The 23,882-nt window shown below is 26.1% G+C and overlaps 4 protein-coding genes across 4 annotated transcripts; 2 read left to right on the top strand and 2 right to left on the bottom strand.

Moving 5' to 3' along the window:
* Window positions 1-1,779: 1,779 nt before the first annotated feature.
* LOC130674942 (uncharacterized protein aq_1476-like) lies at window positions 1,780-3,494 on the bottom strand. The gene is made up of 2 exons (XM_057480389.1): window positions 3,355-3,494; window positions 1,780-2,189 (listed from the first exon to the last, which is right to left on the bottom strand). The coding sequence occupies exons 1-2, from the start codon at window positions 3,362-3,364 to the stop codon at window positions 1,873-1,875; spliced, it is 327 nt and encodes a 108-aa protein (XP_057336372.1). The 5' UTR covers window positions 3,365-3,494; the 3' UTR covers window positions 1,780-1,872.
* Window positions 3,495-5,622: 2,128 nt separating this feature from the next.
* Window positions 5,623-11,894, top strand: LOC130674832 (transcription initiation factor TFIID subunit 5). Its single transcript, XM_057480255.1, has 9 exons — window positions 5,623-5,887; window positions 5,970-6,155; window positions 6,938-7,140; window positions 7,222-7,418; window positions 8,193-8,400; window positions 8,477-8,880; window positions 10,182-10,375; window positions 10,455-10,746; window positions 11,504-11,894. Exons 1-9 carry the CDS (start codon window positions 5,825-5,827, stop codon window positions 11,716-11,718), a joined length of 1,962 nt encoding a protein of 653 aa, XP_057336238.1. The 5' UTR covers window positions 5,623-5,824; the 3' UTR covers window positions 11,719-11,894.
* Window positions 11,895-13,032: 1,138 nt separating this feature from the next.
* LOC130674509 (ubiquitin-60S ribosomal protein L40) lies at window positions 13,033-15,511 on the bottom strand. The gene is made up of 3 exons (XM_057479854.1): window positions 15,408-15,511; window positions 14,826-15,025; window positions 13,033-13,430 (listed from the first exon to the last, which is right to left on the bottom strand). Exons 2-3 carry the CDS (start codon window positions 15,013-15,015, stop codon window positions 13,234-13,236), a joined length of 387 nt encoding a protein of 128 aa, XP_057335837.1. The 5' UTR covers window positions 15,016-15,025; window positions 15,408-15,511; the 3' UTR covers window positions 13,033-13,233.
* A 1,406-nt stretch (window positions 15,512-16,917) lies between these two features.
* On the top strand, window positions 16,918-23,676 carry LOC130674508 (FAS-associated factor 2-B). Its single transcript, XM_057479853.1, has 7 exons — window positions 16,918-17,372; window positions 18,174-18,254; window positions 20,233-20,458; window positions 20,682-20,868; window positions 22,054-22,227; window positions 22,400-22,808; window positions 23,307-23,676. Exons 1-7 carry the CDS (start codon window positions 17,310-17,312, stop codon window positions 23,469-23,471), a joined length of 1,305 nt encoding a protein of 434 aa, XP_057335836.1. The 5' UTR covers window positions 16,918-17,309; the 3' UTR covers window positions 23,472-23,676.
* The last annotated feature ends 206 nt before the right edge of the window (window positions 23,677-23,882 follow it).

Raw genomic sequence — 23,882 nt, forward strand, 5'->3', positions numbered from 1 at the left:
ACCTTCATTATAACCAAATTTGGATAATTACCTCTACCGTCTAGTGTCTAGACAACACTTACAATTAGTCTTCTACCCTAGTATAAAAGGAGTGCACTTGCACTCTCTAATTTAAAAATCATTTGTGCTCAAGTGTTCCCAGAGCTCACACGTATTTGAAAAAAAAATTCCAGTTATTTTATAAAATATCTAAAATACAAAGTAGTGAAAAAAAAGATTGAATTTACTAAAGTTATCAGTGATGGAACCAATAATCAAAGTAGTGTTTTTTGCACTTTTATTAAATGGAGTGGCGTCGTTATTTATCGTCGAAACACCAGTTGATGATCCAGTGACTCAAGAGAACCCAGCCCTGGATCATTCAAGTCCTCCATCAAAAATGAAGATGAGTACAAACGAGTCAACGCTGATTTTTGCATTCAATTATATCGAAAATAAAATGGGTGAGAAATTACCTGCTGACGCTTACAATCGATCGCTCGCAAATATTTCAGCGGATGATTTATGGCGGTCAAATATGGACAACTCGGTTTCAATTTACGTTGCTAGAGAGTCGGAGGAAATGGAACAAAAACCTACAAGATTGAACCACATGTGGTTCAAACTAGAAGAAAAAGATGTCGAACAGATATTAATTTCCGGAGAACTGAGACTCTACCGCGATTGCTCGGGTTTATCAGAATTTTTTCGCGGGCCGTTCAATGTCGCTGTTTATCGAATTGCTCCGAGAAAATACGCCGACGATGAGTTCGTGTTCGTTAACTCAGCAACGATGCGGGATTGCAAGACCGGATGGTTTATTGTAAATATCTCCGAGGCTGTGAAATACTGGTTGGAATCTGGCGAAAATCATGGGATCATACTTAGGACATATACTGTGGATGGGTATCCACGCAGGAGGGTTAAACCTGAGAATACGGGAATCGTTGGTTTCAATGGCGTTCCTGAAAGACACCCTTTTCTGGTAAATTACTTTCAATACAGACCCAAAAATTACTATATACGAGAGTTTTTACAACGATTGAGCAAATCTAAGTTATTTTATGTTAAAAAATAATCATTCATTTTTATTTAAATTTAAATAATTTTTTTATTTAATTGTTAGTCTGAGGTAATAAAAAAAAATTGTACTTTTTTTTTTAATTAATTTAGTACACAGAAAAAAAAAATTTGATCGCTTGAAAAAAATTTTTATCCGTCCCAAAAAATTTTTTGCATTCAAAATTGAAAATAAAAATTTTCTTTGGGTGAGAAAAAATTTTTTTAGGTGAAAAATAAAATCTTGCGCTAAGAAATTTTTGTTAGTCTTAAGAAAATTTTTTTTTGTAGGATAATTGACCTAGTAATTAAACAAGACCCAGATTTTGACTGTAAACTTTTTTCAAATTTAATAAATGGTAATTTAATGTTAATAATTACATGAGCGCAATCAAATTTTCGAAAAAATGTAATATCGAGCAACTAAAATTGCTTGAAAAAATCTGTAGAGACAATAAATGAAAGTTTGTAAAGGTTCAAAATAAAAAAGTACTTATCGTAATTAAATTTTGACTTTTTTTTTGTAGCGATAAAAATAGTGATAATTATTTTTAATTACTTTTTAAGTAGATGGTAAAATGAAATTTGTTAAGTAAATTTGAATAATAAAAAATAATTGGCGATAAAAAAATAAATTTACTATTATCTTTATTATCCATAGAAATTTAAAGTAAGTAATTAACTAATTATCTATTTATGATTAATAATTTCTTATTTTATTCAAAAGAATTAATACTGCGCCGTTTGATTACCGATAAAAAAAAATATAAATGATTTTAAATTAAATTTAAGTTGAGAAAAATTCAATGATAAGAGATTTTTTAAAAATTTTAATTATAGTTTGATTTCATTCAGCAAAGTTTCGATATTTTTTTCTTTTTCCGAAAGTTCTTCCTCAACGTGACGCAAAATTTGAAATTTTTCCGATACTTTTTTTAATTGTTCGCTAATTACTTTATCGAGTTCGTTTCCTTCTTGTCCCATTTCCCGGGTTTTGTTCATCAACTCATCGTTCTTATCCATTTCAATTTTTATTTTTTTTTCAACATTTTCACTTTTTTTTCGCAATTCTTCCAACTCTCTTTTAACTTTATCATTCTGTTTGTGGATTTCTTCTAATTTTTGTTTGAGTTGATCGATCCCTATTGTATCTTAAGTAAAATTGTTTGCTCTTATAATAAAAATCAATAAAATAAAAAAAGTTAAAAATAGGGAAGGAGGGGGCAAAGTCGGCCCCTTAAAATTTTCTATACGTCAATAAATTCGGACGGATAATAAGCTTATCGAAATTTGTTATTTAATGAGGGCTAAAATAGAACGATCCTGAAGTTAACCGACAATTAAAAATTTTTTGATTTTTTATGAACAATTAAATTTGAAAAAAAAAAAAAAACTAAAAATATGCACATGTAGAAAATTTAAAAGACTATGTGTGCAATTTTTTAAAATATTTTTTTTTTTATAATTTCTCGCTTACAAAAAAATCCAAAAATTATTAGACGTCGGCTAACTTCAGTATCATAAAATAGACCACCAAAACTGTTCATTAAATATAATTCATTAAGGAAGTTAAAGATAATAAAATTAATTTGTAAAGTTATATCGCAGCAGACTATTAAAATGACTTTTATATTATTAAAATACAATTGTTTTATAGCTATTTGCAAATATCACACGTGTAAAGAATAAAAAATATCAAATCCAAAATTTTTTGGCGGGTCCACTTTGCCCCTAATTTTCGACTTTTCAATTTTAATGGACGCAGCATAATGAAGTGAAAATAAGTATCAAGAGTCGAAAAAGAAGTAAATGCGTAAAAAAAATTAATGATATTATAATTGTTTTCCTTAAGGGGCTCACTCAACCCCCTTCCCCCTCTTCCCTGTAAACTTTTAAAATAATTTACACCCGGGCAAAAAATTACAATAAAAAATAATAATAAAATTTTTTCTTGTCCGAAAAAAGACCCAGGGGGTCAACGAAAGGCTGAAAACTAATAAGGCCGAAAAATGGTCGATAATTGGGCCTAAAAGAAAAATAAAAAATAGGCCGACTCAAGTTATCGGTTTTTTTATTAAGAATAATAAAATTTCGGCCAACTTTTACAATTTTCGAGCTTTCCCAATAAAATTATACGGCTTTAGTAAAATTTCGGGCAAATATTTTTACCCGGGAAAATTATAAACTAAAAGTTATTTTTTAAAATTTGAAATTCTATAAATTTTTTATTTAACCTCAGAGTTATGTGTAATTTAAAATCTTGTAATAAATATACATATGTATGTATATTTATAAATAAAATAAAAAAATTTTTACCTTCACTCATTTTGTATCGAGATCAATTTTTTTTTCTTTAATTAGTGAATGTTAATAAAAAAGTTTGAAACAATTTTACATTTAATAATTTAATATAAAAATAAATTTATGGCCAATCAATATATAGTTAAAAAAACCGAATCAAGTATACATGACGGTTTTTTAATAAAACAATTGAAATTAACCTTAAATTGAAAGATATGAAAATCGCTCTCTTAATAAAAATATAATATTTATATAATGCATTAATTAATTTGAGGTAAAAGAGCCTAAACCCGATCAGTGCCATCAGTCGCTGACTTTAACTGATTAATGCGTTTTTATAATTTTTATAAAAAAAAATTTCAAGTAAAAAAATGATGATTGATAAATAATTATTTGTAATTATAAATATATAATAATATGAGGTATCAAAGTATTTTATAATTTATTAGAAATTTAAATTAACTGCCTATTTTAAAAATCGCTTAGAGCCGGACATTTTTTACTTTAACGTTCGTTCGTTAGATTTAATTTAGGCTGCGTTAAATTATTTAATAATTGTTACAAATATATGTTATTAAATATATGTTTTAAATTTTTGAGAATAAAATAAAGTGATATATTTTATAAATAATTCTCCTTGTGAATAAACTTATGACAGTTCAATTGATATTGTCTCTGAGCGCGTATAGGGCCATGTGTTGGTCGAGTAATGGGACATGATAACTTTTAGTGAGCGACTGTGGGTTCACTCAAGGCGGTTATTTTTAAAATTAATAATAATTAATTATCAAGATTATTCTTAAAATTATAATTTTATTATAATATTTAAAACTACAAAAAATAACTATAAAAAAAAATAATTTTTCATTTAATTTCCCAATTTATGTTGACTTTAATCTCACTCCCCTAAAAAGTAACCGGGTAATGAAACTTTTACTTTAAATCCCTCAACGCGGTTATTTTTAAAATTAATAATAATTAGGGTGCATTCGGAAATGATCTAGCTTTTAGCACTCTCTATATAACAACGCTTGGCTAAAGCTAGAGTATTTTCGAATGCACCCAGAGTGAAAAATATACTCGAAATTTTTAAATTTTATTAATAATTTATTAATTATTCTTTTTACTTGCGCGGTAAATTTAAATATTTGAAGGATAAATTATTAGAAACTGGAGAAAAATTAAAAATCGTATGTCAAAATAAAATGGCGGCAGAATATGATAGAAAAATATTTTTAAAAAAACACTTGAGTGTTTGAACAAACCTTGGCGGGGAAATAATGTGCAGAAGGGTGTCCTAATACACTTGGAGATTTAAATTAAATTGCTCCAAGTGTGTTGCAGCTAAAAAACGTCACTTAACTGCTATTTCCCACCAGACGATGCCAGATGATTTTGCTCAGGAACTTGGAAGTCATCAGCATCAGCAATTCGCGACACTTTACACTAGCACTGAACACTGAACTCTTAACCACCACAGACACTTTGCACAATTTAAATTTTACAAACACTGCACATTTTAATTGAACAATTACTATGAGCAATAAATTTCATGGACAATTCCGCGAATTAACTGCAATACGGGGTCTTAATTCAAACGTAAAGAATAAAGAAGGATCTGGACTACTGCTGCCATTTTCGATAATACTGACTGCCGCTATCGAACCGTCAGTTGATACAAAACAATCGATTTTGCGATTCATCGACTGCCCCCACTATAGCAAAAATTTGAACGACGAATATAACAGCGCGCAGTAGCGCCAACGGCGCGAAATTTAAAAATTGAAATTTAATAATTTCATTAAAATTTATGTGTATCAATAATTATATTAATTAGACTAAAAAATTTATGATGCTGAAGTTAGCAGACGTTTAATAATTTTTGAATTTTTTTTTTAGACGATAAACCATAGAAAAAAATATTTGAAAAAATTACACCTTTAGTTTTTTAAGTTTTCTACATGTGCACATTTTTATTTTATTTTTGTGCAATTGATTTTTTGAAAAATAAAAATTTTTAAATGTCGGCTAACTTCAGGATCATAAAAATTTACTCGAAATTTTTAATTTTTCATTAATAATTTGTTAATTATTCTTATCACTCGCGCGGTAAATTTAAATAGCCGAAAAATAAATTATTAAAAATTGGAGAAAAATTAAAATTCGTAAGTCAAAATAAAATGGCGGCAGAACATGAAAGAAATATTTAAATTATTAAAAAAAAAAAATACCCAAGTATATATATAACCACAATACTATAGAGTAAATTGTCGCGGCTCCGACTGCACGCAACACAAAGTAAAACATAACCTAAAATTTCAGTGACATTTTTCCATCGTACCGCAAGTGTCGTAAACAATTTTTAAAGCTTATTTATAAACAATAATAACTTATTATTAATTAAATAAATAATAATAATATTAATTTATTAAAAAAATAAATTTAAATTCTAAAGTAATTAATTGTTTTACTTAAATAATTTAAAATGGAAGAAGATAAAAGTACAATGTTAGCTGTCCTTCAATTACTGAGGAAATATAAATTAAAAGTAAATATAACATTCATTTTATTTAAATATTTATTTATTTATTTGGTTGATTTATAAATTTGTAAAATTAATTGATTTATAGGAAACTGAAGAATTGTTTAAAAAAGAGGCCAATTTAACGAACATTCCTACTGATGAGAATCAACAAACGGATTCAGAGGTAAATAGTGTTCTGGCAGCATACAAGAGTGAAGGAGATCCAGCATTATACGAAAAAGCGTATGCTGAGTTGAAAAAATTTGTCGAGAGTTCTCTAGATATTTATAAGGTAACAGTTTATTTAAATATTTTAATTTATAAATTTAAAAATTCCGCGATTTATTACTCGAAGCGAAAATAATCGATATTAATTATCAGTAACATTTTTTAAATTTTATTTGAAATTAATTACACATTAATTAGTCCTCAGTAAAAAGAATTCATACGTTTTTTTTTAATTTTAAAAGAGCGGGAAAAAATTATTTTTTTAAATTAAACTTGTAAAAAATATATACACATTCTAATTGATATATATATTTATATGTTGTCTAAAAATTATGATAATATAATTTTTTTTATAAATTAAAATTTTTAAATTAACGCGCGTAATTCAAACTCGATAAATTTTATAAAATAAATTTGTTGATAATCAATTATTAATTATCATTTATATATATATATAAATATATACATATATGTTGCCTAAAAATTTATGAAAATATTATTTTATTATAAATCAAAATTTTTAAATTAACGCGCGTAATTCAAACTCGATAAATTTTATAAAATAAACTTGTTGATAATCAATTATTAACTATCATTTATATATATATATATATAAATATATACATATATGTTCCTTAAAAATTTATGAAAATATCAATTTTTTTATAAATAAAAATTTTCAAATTTACGCGCGGAATTCAAATTTGATAAATATTATACAAGAAATTAATTCAATGAATTTGTTTATAATTAATCATTAATTATCATTTATATACTTTCATATATTATCATTAAAATAAATTTTTTATATATATATAAATAAATAAATAATATATATTTGTTTAGCATGAACTTGGAACAATTTTATATCCAGTTCTCGTTCATATGTACCTGGAATTAGTTTACAACAATCACTCAGAGCAGGCCAAGCAACTGATGGATAAATTTGGTTCAAATCTTGACGATCATCATCAGAGTGATCTAAAACGGCTCTCTACTGTCACCAAACGTGAACAAATGGCGGGAAATGAATTCACAGATACATTCAAGTAATTATATCATTTATATTTAATAAATTTTACTGTGTAATTTAAAAAATATATTTTTAACTATTCTTTACTTTGATTTAGATCCAATCAATTTATCATACGAATATCGCGTGATACTTTGTCGATATTAAAACGTCATTTACAAGAAAAAAAACACAGCGTGTTGTTAAATATTATACAAGAACATCTTTATTTTGATATGTACGAAGGTGTCGCTCGGAATAAACAACAAATTGACGCTACTTCCGGTGCAACTCTTGGAGAAGCAACTAGACAAGGTTTGTAAATTAATTTTTATTTTTTATTGATGAGCGAACATTTGAAATGTTGCTGTAATTAAATGACACTGACGTTAGCAGACGGCCAATAATTTTTGGATTCTTTTTAAAACGACAAATTATAAAATTTAAAAAATTTTCAAAAATTGCACTTATAGTTTTTTAAATTCTCTACATGTGCATTTTTTTACTTTTTTTTTATTTCATCAAATTATTGAAGAAGAAAAATTTTAAAAAATTGCGCTTGTAGTTTTTTAAATTTTCTACATGTGCATAATTTTTAGTTTTTTTTTCTCATTAAATTTTTGAAAAAAAAAATATTTCAAAAAATTGCACTTATAGTTTTTGAAATTCTCTACATGTGCATTTTTTTACTTTTTTTTTATTTCATCAAATTATTGAAAAAAAAAATTCAAAAAATTGCGCCTGTAGTTTTTAAAATTTTCTAACTGTGCATAATTTTTAGTTTTTTTTTCTCATTAAATTTTTGAAAAAAAAAATATTTCAAAAAATTGCAATTATAGTTTTTTTAATTCTCTACATGTGCATTTTTTTAGTTTTTTTTTATTTCAACAAATTATTGAAAAAAAAAAAATTCAAAAAATCGCGCCTGTAGTTTTTTTTAAATTTTCTACCTGTGGATATTTTTAGTTTTTTTTTTTTTAATTTCTTTGCTGAAAAAAAAATCCAAAAATTTTTAATTGTCTACTAACTTCAGGACCATGTAAATAATTAACTAAATTTAATTTAAAAAACTTTTTTTATAAATTTTAGACAACAAAGCAAAAGTATATTACGGTCTATTAAAAGAACCAGATATCCAATTCGTCGCGCCAGCAGACGAAGAAGAAGACGAAGCGAACCCCGGAGCCGAAGGTGATAAACCAAAGAAGAAGAAAGCAAAAAAAGATCCTTTATTTTCAAAAAAAAATAAATCCGACCCCAACGCGCCACCAGTTGGTCGCATGTTTTTGCCAAACTTGTAAGTTTTGATTTATAGAAATTAATTACCAGTTAATTTGGTGACAATGATAAATAACTGAGTGTTTATTCAACAGAAAAGATGCCGATAAACTGGAAAAAGTAAAAGCGCTTCGCGAAGCATCTAAGCGCATAACTCTGGGACCTGAATCATTGCCGTCAATTTGTTTCTACACTCTGCTTAATGCCGTACACACAGTAACGGCCGCTGAAATATCCGAGGACTCGAGTTTGCTGGCAGTTGGGTTCAGCGATTCAACTTTGAAAGTGTGGAGTCTCGTGCCGCAGAAATTGCGGGCCATGAAATCAGCCGATGCACTGGCAGACATCGAGCGCGAGGCTGAAGATGTCCTGGTCAGAATGATGGACGAACGCACCGCCGAGACTGTGAAGCTTCTGCACGGCCACAGTGGTCCGATTTACAGTCTCACGTTTAGTCCAGATCGTAATTTATTACTTTCCTGCTCTGAAGATGCGACAAGTATGTCAATTTTTTATTTATTTAATTAAATAACTCATTTATTAATTACGATACTGAAGTTACCCGTCTAATAATTTTTTGAATTTATTAAAAGCGATAAATTATAACATAGTGGCCACAGATTTTTGAGATGGAAATTCCCTGACTTTTCCAGGTATTCTAGTCAAACAATTCAAAAATTCCCTGACTATGTGTAGTAATATTAAATCATTGGAAATATTTATTTAATTTAAAACAAAATGGTATAAGTCAGTTTAATCAATAATTAATCACTGTCGTTAAATGAAACTTTTTTTTATTATTTGTCAATGTTCATTATTTTTTTTTTATTTATTAAATGAATAATTTTTTATTTTTGATTTGAAATCCATGTTTTTATATAACTCTCTATAATAAAATATAAACAAATTTTTCATTTTCACTAGAATAAATTTCATAAATAAGAATATTTTATAGAATATTAATAAAGTATTAATGAAGTACGCGAATAATAAATATAGTGAAACTTATTAGTTCATTACTTATGTATACATTTAATGTTTTTAGTTTTTTAACTTGTCAATATGGATGTTAATAGCTTGAAGATCCTGGCGATTGGTTTCTACTAAGACTTTTTTTTTCTAACAGCCTTGATAATTCTGACTGCTTCATTTTTTCGCTATTGGAATCAATTTCTACTAATTTTTTTTCAAGATTGTTTTACAACCGCATTCGCGCCGCGTCACTTTTTCAACAGTTTTGACAGAAAACTAAATTTGGCGGATTTTTTCAGTCAAAAGAAAGAAAGTTAAAATTTTTCCAGCTTTGTGACGAAATTCCCTGACATTTCCCTGACTTTTCCAGTATATTTATAATTCTCTGCCATTTCCAGGTCTTCCAGAAATGTGGCCACCATGTATAAAAAAAAATGGTACTGAAATTAGTCGACGTCTAATAATTTTTGGATTTTTTAAAAAACGATAAATCATGAAAAAAAAAATATTTAAAAAAATGCACATGTAGTCTTTTAAATTTTCTACTTGTGCATATTTTTAGTTTTTTTTTCTTTAAATTTAATTGTTCAAAAAAAATCAAAAATTTTTTAATTGTCTGCTAACTTCAGGATCGTAAAAAAAAAATATTTAAAAAAATTGCACTTGTAGTTTTTTTTACTTCTACATGTGCATTTTTTTAGTTTTTTTTTTTTTTGTAATTAATTAGTAGAACAAAAATTCTAAAATTGTCAATCGTTTGCCAACTTCAGGATCATAACCATTCATTAATTAATTAATTAATTTATTTATTTATTTAATTAATTACAGTACGATTGTGGTCATTACACACATGGACATGTGTAGTTTGTTACAAAGGCCATTTATTTCCCGTGTGGTCTGTCCGTTTTTCGCCCCACGGTTATTATTTCGCAACTGGTTCTCATGACAAAACTGCCAGACTATGGGTCACTGATTCACATCAGCCGTTGCGTATTTTTGCTGGCCATTATTCTGATGTTGATGTAAGTTCATTATTTATTTTTTTGCTTTATAAATTATGATGACATTTTATTGATGATATTTATTATTATAAATAAATAGGTCGTACAGTTTCATCCGAATTCAAATTACATTGCAAGTGGATCAAGTGACATGACTGTAAGATTATGGGACTGTGTCAATGGTGCCCAAGTGAGACTGATGACTGGACACAAGGCTCCCATTTACGCACTGTCATTTTCAACTGAAGGAAGATTTTTAGCATCCGCTGGTGCTGATAATCGTGTTCTAGTTTGGGATCTAGCCCATGGTCATCTTGTTGCTGCCTTGTCTGGGCACACGAGTACTATTCACTGTCTATCATTTAGTCGTGATGGAAACATATTGACTTCCGGTAATTATATTTTTTTTTTTACATTTTATATTTGAACTATTTATTTGAGAAACCCCATAAGTCACGTTTTTTACGAAATTGGGTTTTTTGCATTTTTGGGTTCTTTGGATATCCCTCCGTAAAAATCAATCAAAATATGCATCAAATCAGCGTTTAAAAAAAAATTAACGGGGTGACAGCAATTTTATTTAATTGAGAAACCCCATAAGTCAATGACTCAAATAAACATATGCAGTTTTAGTTTTACAGAAATCATTTTTTTTTTTTTTTTATTTAAAATTCGCGCTTTTTTGGGAAATTAATTTCAAATGTTGTTTTAATGTTGACTGTTATATGACTAATTAAAATGTTTAAATTAATTATAATTTTTTGTAATTTCTGAGTTTCAGAGTTCAAATACATATTTAATACTTCATTTTATCAGTGTAATAAATGATTTGAGTGGAAACATTTAAAAAAACAATGATTTTATAACTTTTTTTCCGTTTGGTTGAGAAATCCCATAAGTCAATCAACTTTAAATAATTTTTTTAAGTAGTTTCAGTTAAAAAATTAAATTTTTCTTGTTAGAATCTTTTTCAGAGACGCTAACTTTATTGTATTTAATTATTTATTTATTATTTTAATGTCAAGTTTTTACAAAAAAATATTTTTTGTGTTTCCTGAAAATTTTTTTTTTCTTGACTTATGGGGTTTCTCAAATAAACGATTAATTTATTATAACAAATAATTCAATTTATTATTTAATTTATTGCAGCTTCGTTGGACTGTACGATAAAACTGTGGGACTTCACAAAATTGGCGGAAGAAATGATTCTGGAGGACGTCAACGTCACCCATAACCCGGCTGTTAAATCTGCCTCGGATTCCTATCTACTGAGAACATTCCCAACTAAAAATTCGCCCGTACTTGCGCTGCATTATACGCGGCGCAATTTATTGTTAAGTGTTGGAATGTTCGAGGCGCAGTAATTTAATATATTTAATTACTTTAATTACTATATATATATATATATTAAGTATTGAAAAGTTTTTTTTTATTAATAATTATTGATAGATATTAAATGTAAGGAAATAAATGTAAAAATATTTTATATAATTATTTTTATGTAAAAAATAATAATAAGTGTTTATATAATAAACTTTCATTGCGATATATATTTTTTCTTTACGTTTATTAATTAATTTTTTTTTTAATGTTAAGTTTTGTGGTAAAAAAAAATTTTTAAATCATAGACTTGAAAATATTAAGAACTTGATCCGAATCAGGGCCACGTGTTAGTCGAGAAGAAAAAAAAATTTGATCATACTCCAGGTAGCCAAGTCGCTCAGCAAAAGTTTACTTTTACTTTGCTGTCATTGCGGCTGCATTCGGAGAAATTGAATTCAAAATTTTTTGACCAGATGCCTCTTTAATTTGACATCTCTACGGAGTCAATGAGAATTTTGACTGCATGTCAACCAGTTAATTTTTTTTTATTTTACTTTTTGATTGCAATTCCGCGATATTGTCCGAGTTCTTCTAGTGTCAAACAGTAGAACATAAAAAAAATTTCGCGGTCCCGAGCTCAAAATTTTCATGTCTGATCATCTCGTATGTACGTCGATTTAAATTTTTGGTATTTTGCCGCCACAAGTTTCAAAATTTTTTAGACTTTACCAAAGTGATGATAGTAAAAAAGTTTCGGATTTTTTTTCAACAAATAAATTACAGAAAAAAAAAAAAAAAAAATCCAAATGTAGAAAATTAAAAAATCTAGAGGTGCAATTTTTTTAAATATTTTTTTTTTATAATTCATCATTTTTAAAAAAGAACAAAAATTATTAGTCGGCTCAACTCCGTGTCATGAAGTCAGCAGACAATTAGAAGTTTCCGGATTTTTTTTTTTAACAAATCAATTAGAAAAAAAAAACTAAAAAAATACACATGTAAAAAATTAAAAAATCTATAGGTGCAATTTTTCAAAATGTTTTTATTTTTTATTATTTATCATTTTAAAAAAAATCCAAAAATTATTAGACGCCGGCGAACTTCAAAATCATACCGGAGTAAATTAATAGAAATTACTGACGGGATAATAAATTATCAACTTGTCGATAGGCGAATAATTACGTAACTAATTAATAAATTTAATTTTGAAAACCGGGCAAAAAAACCGCGGGAATTAGAAAATTTTTAAACGGACTCAATTAAATTTTTTTTTGTAATTTTTAAAAAAGACCGCGAATTCTTAAATGATAAAAAAGTGGGAGTATAATTAAAAAATGAACAATTAAGAAGTAAAATACTTGTTGATTTTTTTTTATTTAAATCAGAATTAAACCCTTCGACCCTGATATTTAAAAAAATTGAGTGGTCGTGAGATAAATTTTGATAGCTAGAGCTGAAGGGTTAATGTACAGGCTACAGAATGAGTTTTTTTTGTTGGAACAAATAATATGATATTTTAAATAGCCTGGTTGTAAAGTTGGTAAAAGATGAAACGTCTACTTCAACTTCTTTTTTGGGCGAATGTTGTTGGTGTGTCCGCACTTCTTCTTACGGCAGTTAGTGGCTCTTGGGTGGAGACGAGCGTAACATTTACGGCAGATCATCTTGTCACAGTTGTACTTTTGTGCGAGGATCTTAAGTGTTGGTTCGATTACACCACCACGGAGACGAAGTACCAAATGTAAAGTTGATTCTAAAACAGAAATTTTATTCAAATGAAATTTAAAGTCTGGGATAAGTAAAGCAAAATATTATGTAGAGTAGATCTTGATCAAGATCGTAACTGGGTCCAGGTGATTTTTGCACGGACTTCCAGGAACTTCCGCTCAGTCAATAAAAATTTTAATTTCATTTTAAAATTTAATCATGATCCTGAAGAAGACAATCAACATTTTGTGGATTTTTTTTTTCTAATAAATAAATTACAAATAAAAAGCGCATGTGTAGAAAATTAAAAAAGCTACAAGTGCAATTTTTTTTTTTTATAATTTATCGATTCTAAAAAAATACAAAAATTGTTAAACGTCAGCTAATTTTAATACTGAAGTTAGCCGAGGTCACGAGTGTGAATGCAGCAGACAGACAGATTTAAAATTATGAATAAACAGAGTAAATAATTAAAAAAAAAAAATTTCGAAAAAAAGCACTTAGTAATTTCAAAATTTTTTTAATGCGCATTTTTTTGAAATTTTATTTTATTAATTATTTACTCTATTCATTAATAATTTTAAATTTGTCTGATGTCTGCTGCATCCACGCTCATGCCGACGTCTAATAATTTTTTGATTTTTTTTTCAAAATGATAAATTATAAAAAAAAATATTAGGAAAAATTGCACCTATAGATTTTTTATTTATCTGCAAGTGCATTTTTTTTCTGTAATTGATTTGTAGCAAAAAAAATCCGAAAATTTTTGTCTGCTAAATCCAGGGTAAAAAAAAATTTCTTGTAAGAATTTTTTCCTCGCCTCAAAAATTCATTTCTTGTCCCCAGAAAATCTCTGTTTTCAATTTAAAATCCAAAAATTTTCTTGAGTAAAAATTTTTCGCGCCAAGAAATTTTTTTTTCTCTTTAAAAAATTGATTATTTTTAGTGACTTCAATATGATACTGAAATTAGCTTCTAACAATTCTTGGATTTTTTAAATAAACGATAAATTATAAAAAAAAAAAATATTAAAAAAAAATGCACTTGTAGTCTTTGAAATTTTCTACATGTGCATATTTTTATTTTTTGTTATCTTCAAATTTAACTGGTCAAAAAAAAATCCAAACATTTTCAATTGTCTGCTAACTTATGATCCTGAAATTGACAGAGAATCAAAAAATTTTGAATTTTCATTTAAACAAATTAATGACATAAAAAAAAAACTAAAAATATGCACATATAGAAAATTCAAAAAACTATAGGTGCAATTTTTCCAAATATTTTTTTTTTAATCTATCGTTGAGAAAAACAGTCCAAAAATTATTAGACGTCGGCTCACTTCAGTATCATTGCATTCAACTTCAGGACCGTGACTTAAATTATTTTTCTAGTGTAAAATATGTAGAAATTTAAATTAAAAAATTTAAAAATCAAAAATCACCTTTCTGGATGTTGTAGTCAGAAAGAGTACGTCCATCTTCCAACTGTTTTCCAGCGAAAATCAGACGTTGCTGATCTGGAGGAATTCCTTCCTTATCTTGGATTTTGGCTTTGACATTTTCGATTGTGTCAGAAGCCTCGACTTCAAGGGTAATGGTTTTACCCGTCAACGTTTTCACGAAAATTTGCATTTTCAGTTTTCTATGACAAAAAAAAAATTTATTAATTTTCCATAAAAAAAAACCTAACCTCCAAACTGCGCAATTGTTTACGCAAAAAAAAACTAGCAGCCGCCAACAAAATTTGAAATTTAAAATAATTTAAAATTTATTTTCTACTAATTTTTTAAATTGAATTTTTAAAAAATGAAAATCAATATTGACAGATTTAATAAACTTGAAATTTAGGAAACATGTGCGAGTGTAAAAACGCGCTTGCGATTGTTTTTGGTCTGCGATTACAAATATGGGAAAAATATGAACGTAAAAAAAAAATGAATGAATAAAATAAAATATTTTGACAAAATTAATAGTTCAGACAGTTAAAATTAATGATAATTTATAAAAATTATAAAAATTCTTACGGCTTACGACGTGGTCGCTGCAAAACGTGAACCGAAAAGAAAAGTAATGAGATCTTTTATGAGGTTAAGGAATTTTTTAGTAACGACATCTAGGAATCAGAATTATTGTTAATTAAAATTGAAAAATTTAAAAATATAACAAGAAAATTAAATGATAGTTAATTATTTTCACTAAAAATTTTGTAATTAATTATTAAGATATGAGCGAGAATGTAATTGACAGCTGTCACTTTTAAAAATTTTGAAATAAGCGAATTAAATTTAAATTGAATAAAATTAAAAAAATGCGCATCTAGGAAATTTGAAAATCAGTATGTGCATTTTTTAAATTTTTATATTTTCAATTGTTTTATTCGTTGATTTGTAATTTTGTTTGTCTCATATCCACTACATTCAATCCCTGGTGAAAATTTTTCGGAATTTTCTCTGAAAAAGTCAGTTCTAAAGTCCCAAAGACTTTTTCAAAGTTTTAAAAACTTTTTCAGAGTTTTTCAGAAAAAAGTTCAAAAAATTTCCTCCACGGATGAGTCTGAATGTAGCAGACATCAGACAAATTTAAAATTATTAATAAATAATTAATAAAATAAAATTTTTTAAAAATGCGCATTTATAAAATTTGGTTATCAGTATGCGCATTTTTTTTCATCTTTCAATTTTTAATTGTTTTACTCATTTATTTGTAATTTAAAATTCGTCTCATATCCGCGACATTCATGTGAGTGTGAATGTAGTAGACAGACAAATTTGAAATTATTAATAAGTAGAGTAAATAATTAATAAAATTAAATTTTAAAAAAATGCGCATTTATAAAATTTAAAAATCAGTATGTGCATTTTTTAAATTTTTGTATTTTTAATTGTTTTATTCGTTTATTTGTAATTTAAAGTTTTTCTCATATCCGTTACATTCAGTTTACGGACAATTAGAAATTTTTTTTCAAAAAATCAATTACAAAAAAAAAAAACTAAAAATATGTACAGGTAGAAAATTTTAAAAACTACATGTGCATTTTTTTGAAATGTTTCTTTTTTTATAATTTATCGCTTCTATAAAAAATTCAAAAATTACAAGACGTCTAACTTCAGTAGTATTCAAAATTTTGTAATTTACTTTATTTAATTACTTGTGTATAAATAAATATATAAATAAATTTATGAGTGTGAATGTAGCAGACATCAGACAAATTTAAAACTATTAATAAATAGAGTCATTAATTAAAAAAATAATTTTTATAAAAAATTCCCTTAATAATTACAAGATTTTTTTAATGCGCATTTTTGAAAAATTTTATTTTATTAATTATCTACTGTATTTATTGATAATTTTAAATTTGTCTGATATTATATATATAATATGACTTTTCATATATTTATTGATAGAAATAAAACTTAGCGACTGCTGATAACTTTTAAAAAGTTTAAAAAAATTTGATTAACTAAAAATAATTAAGATGGCGGGAAAACAAATTTCCTATGATATTTACACTTTTCACTTATCAAGGCAGTCTATAAAAAATGGGCCAATGATTGATAAATAATAGTGTCATACATACGTTCACATATCGTAATATATATTATATGCATACATATACTTATATAAAAAGTATGATAATTTGAAATACTGTTAATTGCATAAAGTAACATAATAAATAAAAGTTTTTAAAAGCAAGAGGATTTGAAAGTTTGAATTTCGTGTGATGGTTGATTTTTATCAATCCGTCCCCCAAATGATTGTTCATTTCAATATGAACGTTGGCACCATTCCCGACTTGTGTCTCAGCTGATAAACTCGACATATTTATTATTATAAAAAAAAAAAATAATTTAATTGTAATTTTTTTTTTCTTTTCATTTATTTATTTATTTTTTTTTGTTTAAACGAAAATTAACTGAATCGTTATCATGGCGGATAACGTATTGGAAGAGTGTAGTAGTGATCAATTAGACAAAGTCTTACAATTTCAGGTAATGTTTTTAATCATGACTTGCTTCTTATTTTAATAAATTAACATTTATTTTAAATATTAATTAATAATTTTAATAATTTATTTTATAAGTGTAAATTTAGCAGACACGACAATTTTTTAATTACATATAAAAAAGTTAAATAATTAAATTTTTAAAAAATCCATGTACTGAATTTTGAATTCTCTAAACATTCATTTTTTTATTTATATTTTATAAACATTTAAATTTATTATTTAAAAATTTTTTAAAATTGTCAGATGTCCGCTAACTTTACCATCATTTTATTAATGACACTGAAGTTAGCAGACGTCTAATAATTTTTTTATCTTTTTTTAGACGATAAACCAGAAGAAAAAAAATATTTGAAAAAATTGCACCTGTAGTTTTTTAAATTTTCTACATGTGCATATTTTTAGTTTTTTTTTTCTTCAAATTTAATTGTTCAAAAAAAAAAATCAAAAATTGAATTGTCTGCTAACTTCAGGATCATTTTTATTATAAGTGTGAATTTAAAATTATAAATAAATAGAGTAAATAATTTTCAAAAAAATGCACATTAATTTTTAAATTTTCTAAATGCGCATTTTTTCAAAATTTTATTCTACTAATTATTTACTCTATTGATTTATAATTTTAAATTTATCTGATGTCTGCCACATTCACACTCATTTTATTTTGTTTATTTAAATTTTTTTAAAAATCAATAATAAATAATCGCGGTTTCAATTTAATTTTTATACTTGCGTGTAATAAAAAATATTAATTAATTTTTTATGTCTAATTATATATTATTTTTAGGACTTGACAAATATTGAAGATCTTTCTATTTGTCGAGATGTCTTACAAAGGCACAATTGGAATTTGGAAGTTGCGGTTCAGGTATTTAATTAAATTATAATTTAATTTTAATAATTAATTAATTAATTTTGATACTGAAAGTTGGAGACATTAAGAAAATTTATGTCTTTTAAATAAATGGATAAAAGGTAAAAGTCCCATTACCCGGTAACTTTTTAGGCAGTGAGATTAAAGTCAATATAAATTGGGAAATTAAATGAAAAATCATTATTTTAAGTTTTTTTTTTAGTTTTAAATATTACTTGACTTTCAGAACTTTTAGAAATTTTGTAGTTTCTGCTTATAAGAAATTATGCTGTTGGAAATTGGGAATCTTACATTTTTTTAGAGGAAAAGTTTTGGGATTTTATTAAAAATTATTTTGTTAATCGAAGAAATATGAGCTGAGTTTAAGAAATTATTTTTTTTGATACCGTAAATAAATTTCGATTTTCTTATCAAGAAAATTATCTTTAAATATGGAATTAGTGTGATAATTTTTATTGATTTAAGGTAAAAGTTCCATTACCCGGTTACTTTTTAGGGGAGTGAGATTAAAGTCAACATAAATTGGGAAATTAAATGAAAAATTATTTTTTTTTATAGTTATTTTTTGTAGTTTTAAATATTATAATAAAATTATAATTTAAAGAATAATCTTGATAATTGATTATTATTAATTTTAAAAATAACCGCGTTGAGTGAACCCATAGTTGCTCACTAAAAGTTACGATGTCCCATTACCCGACCAACACATGGCCCTATACGCGCTCAGGGACAATATCAATTGAACTGTCATAAGTTTATTCACAAGGAGAATTATTTATAAAATATATCACTTTATTTTATTCTCACAAATTTAAAATATATATTTAATAACATATATTTATAACAATTATTAAATAATTTAACGCAGCCTAAATTTAATCTAACGAACGAACGTTAAAGTAATAAATGTCCGGCTCTAAGCGGTTTTTAAAACAGTCAGTTAATTTAAATTTATAATAAATTATAAAATACTTTGATACGTCATATTATAATATATTTATAATCACAGATAATTATTTATCAACCATCATTTTTTTACTTGAAATTTTTTTTTATAAAAATTATAAAAACGTATTAATCAGTTAGTCAGCGACTGATGGCACTGATCGGGTTTAGGCTCTTTTACCTCAAATTAATTTCCTTTAAGTAAATTATAGAGATGACAAAGTTTAAAATAAGTAATATTGGTACTTAAATAAACTTAATTTAAATAAACGTCAATATGTCACTTGCATCAATAAATCATTAAATTTGAGAGAGGGGTCAACTTTTCAAATTTTTTTCATTTTGTAAATAAATTTACTTTTAAATGAATTTTAATTCACAGAAAAAGTTGAGGGGAAGTAAAATAAATTCAATCAATTAAAATCAGTGTAGAAAAAACTTTTAAGTTGTCCATAATAAACTTTAAAAAATATTTGTGCGCATGTTATAAAATTTTTATTTTACTTACAACTGACTCGTTTATAAAAATCAAAAAATTGTCTTTGCTTCTTTCAGTATCATAACTAGGGACAAAATTTTTGCCTTATTTTTTAAATGAGTAGTTCAAATTTTTGCTATTACGGCGAAAATATTGGTCTTATTAAAAAAGTTTTCGAACAAAAGTTGTAGGAAACTTAATTTTCTAAAAAAAATGTCTCTTATGATTTTTGTATACGATCAATATTTTCATCGTAATTCAAAAATTAAGATTCATAATGAATGATTCAAAATTTGAGGATTTATGAAAATCTTAATTTTGAAATTACGGCTTTCTTATTAGTCCTAAGAAAAAATTATAAGAGACATTTTTTTTAGAAAATTAAATTCCCTACAACTTTTGTTTGAAAAATTTTTTAATAAGACCAATATTTTCCCCGTAATATCAAAAATTTCACATCACTAATTATTAATTATTTTTAAATTAACGTAATAATCCTGTCCTTAATCATAATCAATTAATTAATTAATTAATTTATTTATATTTTAGGAACAACTTAATTTATATGAAGGAAGACCGTCAATGTTTGCACAAGATTCCCGTGTAAGACCACCGACTGTCGTAGACGACACTAGTTCCCGAATATATTTTAGTCCACCTGGCAGTTCAGGAAGTGGCGGTGGCTTTTTGTCTTTTGTATTTTCCATGTGTTACAATGTCGTAACGAGTATATTACAACTAGTATTCGCTATTTTCCGAACTAATGTACGACCTGGTAAGACATTTTTGCAATTGACTAATTTAATTATCATATTTATCAGACAATTCCAGAACACTAAAGAACAAAATTATTTTTTTTATTCTCACTTCTTATAAATTCTTTATAAAATCCATTGATTAATTTTGAATTATCATGGGGAATTTTTGGTCTAGTGAGAAAATTAAATTTTCTTTCCGTGATTTAGAAAAAAATTTATAATTTGACTTTTTTTTTTCAGTGTCTTCGGATCCTGTTGAAGATGTAATGAATTTTATCAGATCTTATGAAGAAAAATACGGTACTAATCATCCTGTATTTTATCAAGGCTCTTACAGCCAAGCGTTATCAGACGCTAAGCAAGAATTAAGATTCTTACTCGTTTATTTGCATAAAGACGATGCTCAAAATGTTGAGCAATGGTGCAGGTAAATAAAAATATTTAAATCTCCAGTAGGGTAGTCGTTAAAAATTGAATTTTCTCAGGCGTCTCATAAAAAGCTTCTTTTTAGTGAAAAAATACCTGGGGAATTTGGTTTTTTTTTTTAGTAAAAAGAACCCGTGCCGCAGGATCAAAGTTCATTTTTCGATCCAATCGCTGTTTTTTTTAAATATCTCATGAAATATGCAGATTAAAGGAAAAAATCATAGGAACAATTTTGTAGGAAATTAAATTCTTGACAAAAAAGGTCATATTCATTTTTTTTATAAAATGTGTATTTATGAAGATATTTAAAAAAAAAACTTTTTTTAGATCTTATTCTTATAATGTTCAACTGACGATATAAAAAAAGTTTTTTTTTTTAAATATCTTCATAAATACACATTTTATAAAAAAAATGAATATGACCTTTTTTGTCAAGAATTTAATTTCCTACAAAATTGTTCCTATGATTTTTTCCTTTAATCTGCATATTTCATGAGATATTTAAAAAAAACGCGACTGTATCGAAGAATGAACTTTGACGTCCTGCGGCACGTGTTCTTTTTACTCAAAAAGAAAAAACCAAATTCCCCACTTATTTTTCCACTTAAAAGAAGCTTTTAAGGAATGGGGCGTCTGAGAAAATTTGATTTTTAACGACCATCCTAATCTCCAGTCATTTTCCTCCATAATTACAAGCGATTTTGTAAAATTTTTTTAATTTTCCCGGCATTTTTATTCTTATTAATTTTTTTAAAATTTCAATATCCACCCGCCAATTTCCGGAAATTTAAAAGAACAAAATTTATTTAAACAATTTTATTCAAATCGACATCGATATTAAAATTCAATATGATAGTAAAGTTAGCAGACATTTGAAATTAAAAAAATTTTTTGTTGACAGATAAATAATGAAAAAAAAAAAAACTTTTTTTTAAAATGCACATGTCGGAAATTTAATAAACTATACGTGCAATTTTTCAAAATATTTTTTTTATTATTTATTTTTTGTTAAAAAAAATCAAAAAATTTTTGAATGTCTGCTCACTGTATTGTCATAAATTCAATCAGTGAGTGGACTAATTAAAGAAGTTTTACAATGAAATAAAATTAAAAATTGAAAAAAAAAAAAAAAAAAATTAAGAAGTAATTTACTCGAAAAATTGATAATTTTGAATATTTGTTACAGAAATACTTTAGGTAATGCTGAGTTAATTCGATTTATAAATACTCATACATTATTCTGGGCTTGCAATGTACAATCTGGTGAGGGCTACAAAGTTTCTGAAGCCTTGAAGGCGGGTACTTATCCTTTCCTAGCTCTCATTGTTCTTAAGGACAATCGTATGACGATCGTCGGACGGTACGCATCTAGTGTTAATGAGTTTTTAAGTTTAGTTTAACCTCAACCAAATATATAGACAAAAATATTCTTATAAAATACATTTTTATCACAAGAATTATTTGGTTCTTACAAAAAAAAAATTTATTTATTTATTTAAATTAATAAATTTAAAATTCAAAATGCACACCAGGATGGAGGGAATTCCACTACCGTCAGAACTGATAGCGCGGCTACAAGCTATCGTGGATCACAACGAAATAAGTTTAATTCAAGCTCGTCAAGATCGAGCTGAACGCAGTGCTAATCAATCATTGCGCGAGCAACAAGATCAGGCTTACGAGGAGTCATTGCGTGCTGACCAAGAAAAAGATCGTAGACGAGAGGAAGAACGTAGAGCACGTGAAGAACAAGAGGCACGTGAGCGCGAGGAAATAAATGCTCAGGAAATGGAAATAGAACGCATCCGTGTTGCTAAGGAACTTACTGTAGAAAAAGTACCAATTGAACCGGAGTCAAGTCATCCGAATATTTGTCATTTGCAAATAAAATTAGGAGAGAGAACATTGAAACGACGATTTCTTATGTCCAATACAGTAGAAGTAAGTGATATATATTTATGTCTATATATATTTTTATTATTATTAAAATTTTCAAAGGTCACATGGGCAACAGACGATCCCTAATAATTTAAAATCGCAATATCTCAGTAGTTATCAAGTTTTCGAAAAAAGTACATCAGACCTTTTTTGTAGAGAATTTTCCGCCCTACAAAAAAGTTTCTTTCAATTTTTTTTAAAACTCAATATTTGCAAAGATATTCTCAAAAAACCAATTGCACCTTTTTTTTAACTTTCAAATTTTCGCGGGAAAATTTCGTTATTTTTTTGAAAATTTAAATTTTTCATTGATTACCAGAAGTTACAAATTTTCGGGACGAGGAAAAATTTCTTGGGTTGAGTAAAAATTTTTCGCGCCAAAAATTCTTTTTTTTTAATAGAAATTTTTTGCGATCGTTGTAATTCGCCGGAAATGTGACCGTTAAAGATTAATTATAAAAATTTTCCACTTAATTAACAATTATTATTTTTTTGATACAGGATTTATATAATTGGATATTTAGTCAACCGGATTCACCCGCGAATTTTGAAATAACGACAAGTTATCCCAAGAGAGTTCTGTATCCATCTGTAGAAATAGTGAGTCTCCACAAAGCCGGATTAACTCAACGTGAAGTTTTACATATTAATAACTTAGATGACTAACCATTAATTAATTAATTAATTGACTAATTAATTATTCACATATAAATAAATACACATAAACAAAACAAAAAAAAATTACAAAATTAAAATAATTAATCAGTTTAAAATTTATTATTTTCTCATTATGTTGTGAATAAAAAAAATGCAAACGCGAATTATTTAAATGATAATTATTAAAATAAAATAAAATAAATGTTTCTATATATATATATTTATATTTGATACACTTATATATTTGATTGACGCGTAAGAAATTTTTTTTTTAATAAATCTACATAATTATTATTATAATTAATGAGTAATTATGAAAAGTAATAATTATTAAAGTCAAATTAAATGATTAAAAGTTTTCCATTTAAATTAATTAAGACAAATGTGTAATTTAAATTTAAATTTACTGCTGTTTGTTAT

The sequence above is a fragment of the Microplitis mediator genome, chromosome 9 (assembly GCF_029852145.1).
Source record: "Microplitis mediator isolate UGA2020A chromosome 9, iyMicMedi2.1, whole genome shotgun sequence".
Classification (NCBI taxonomy): Eukaryota; Metazoa; Arthropoda; class Insecta; order Hymenoptera; family Braconidae; genus Microplitis; species Microplitis mediator.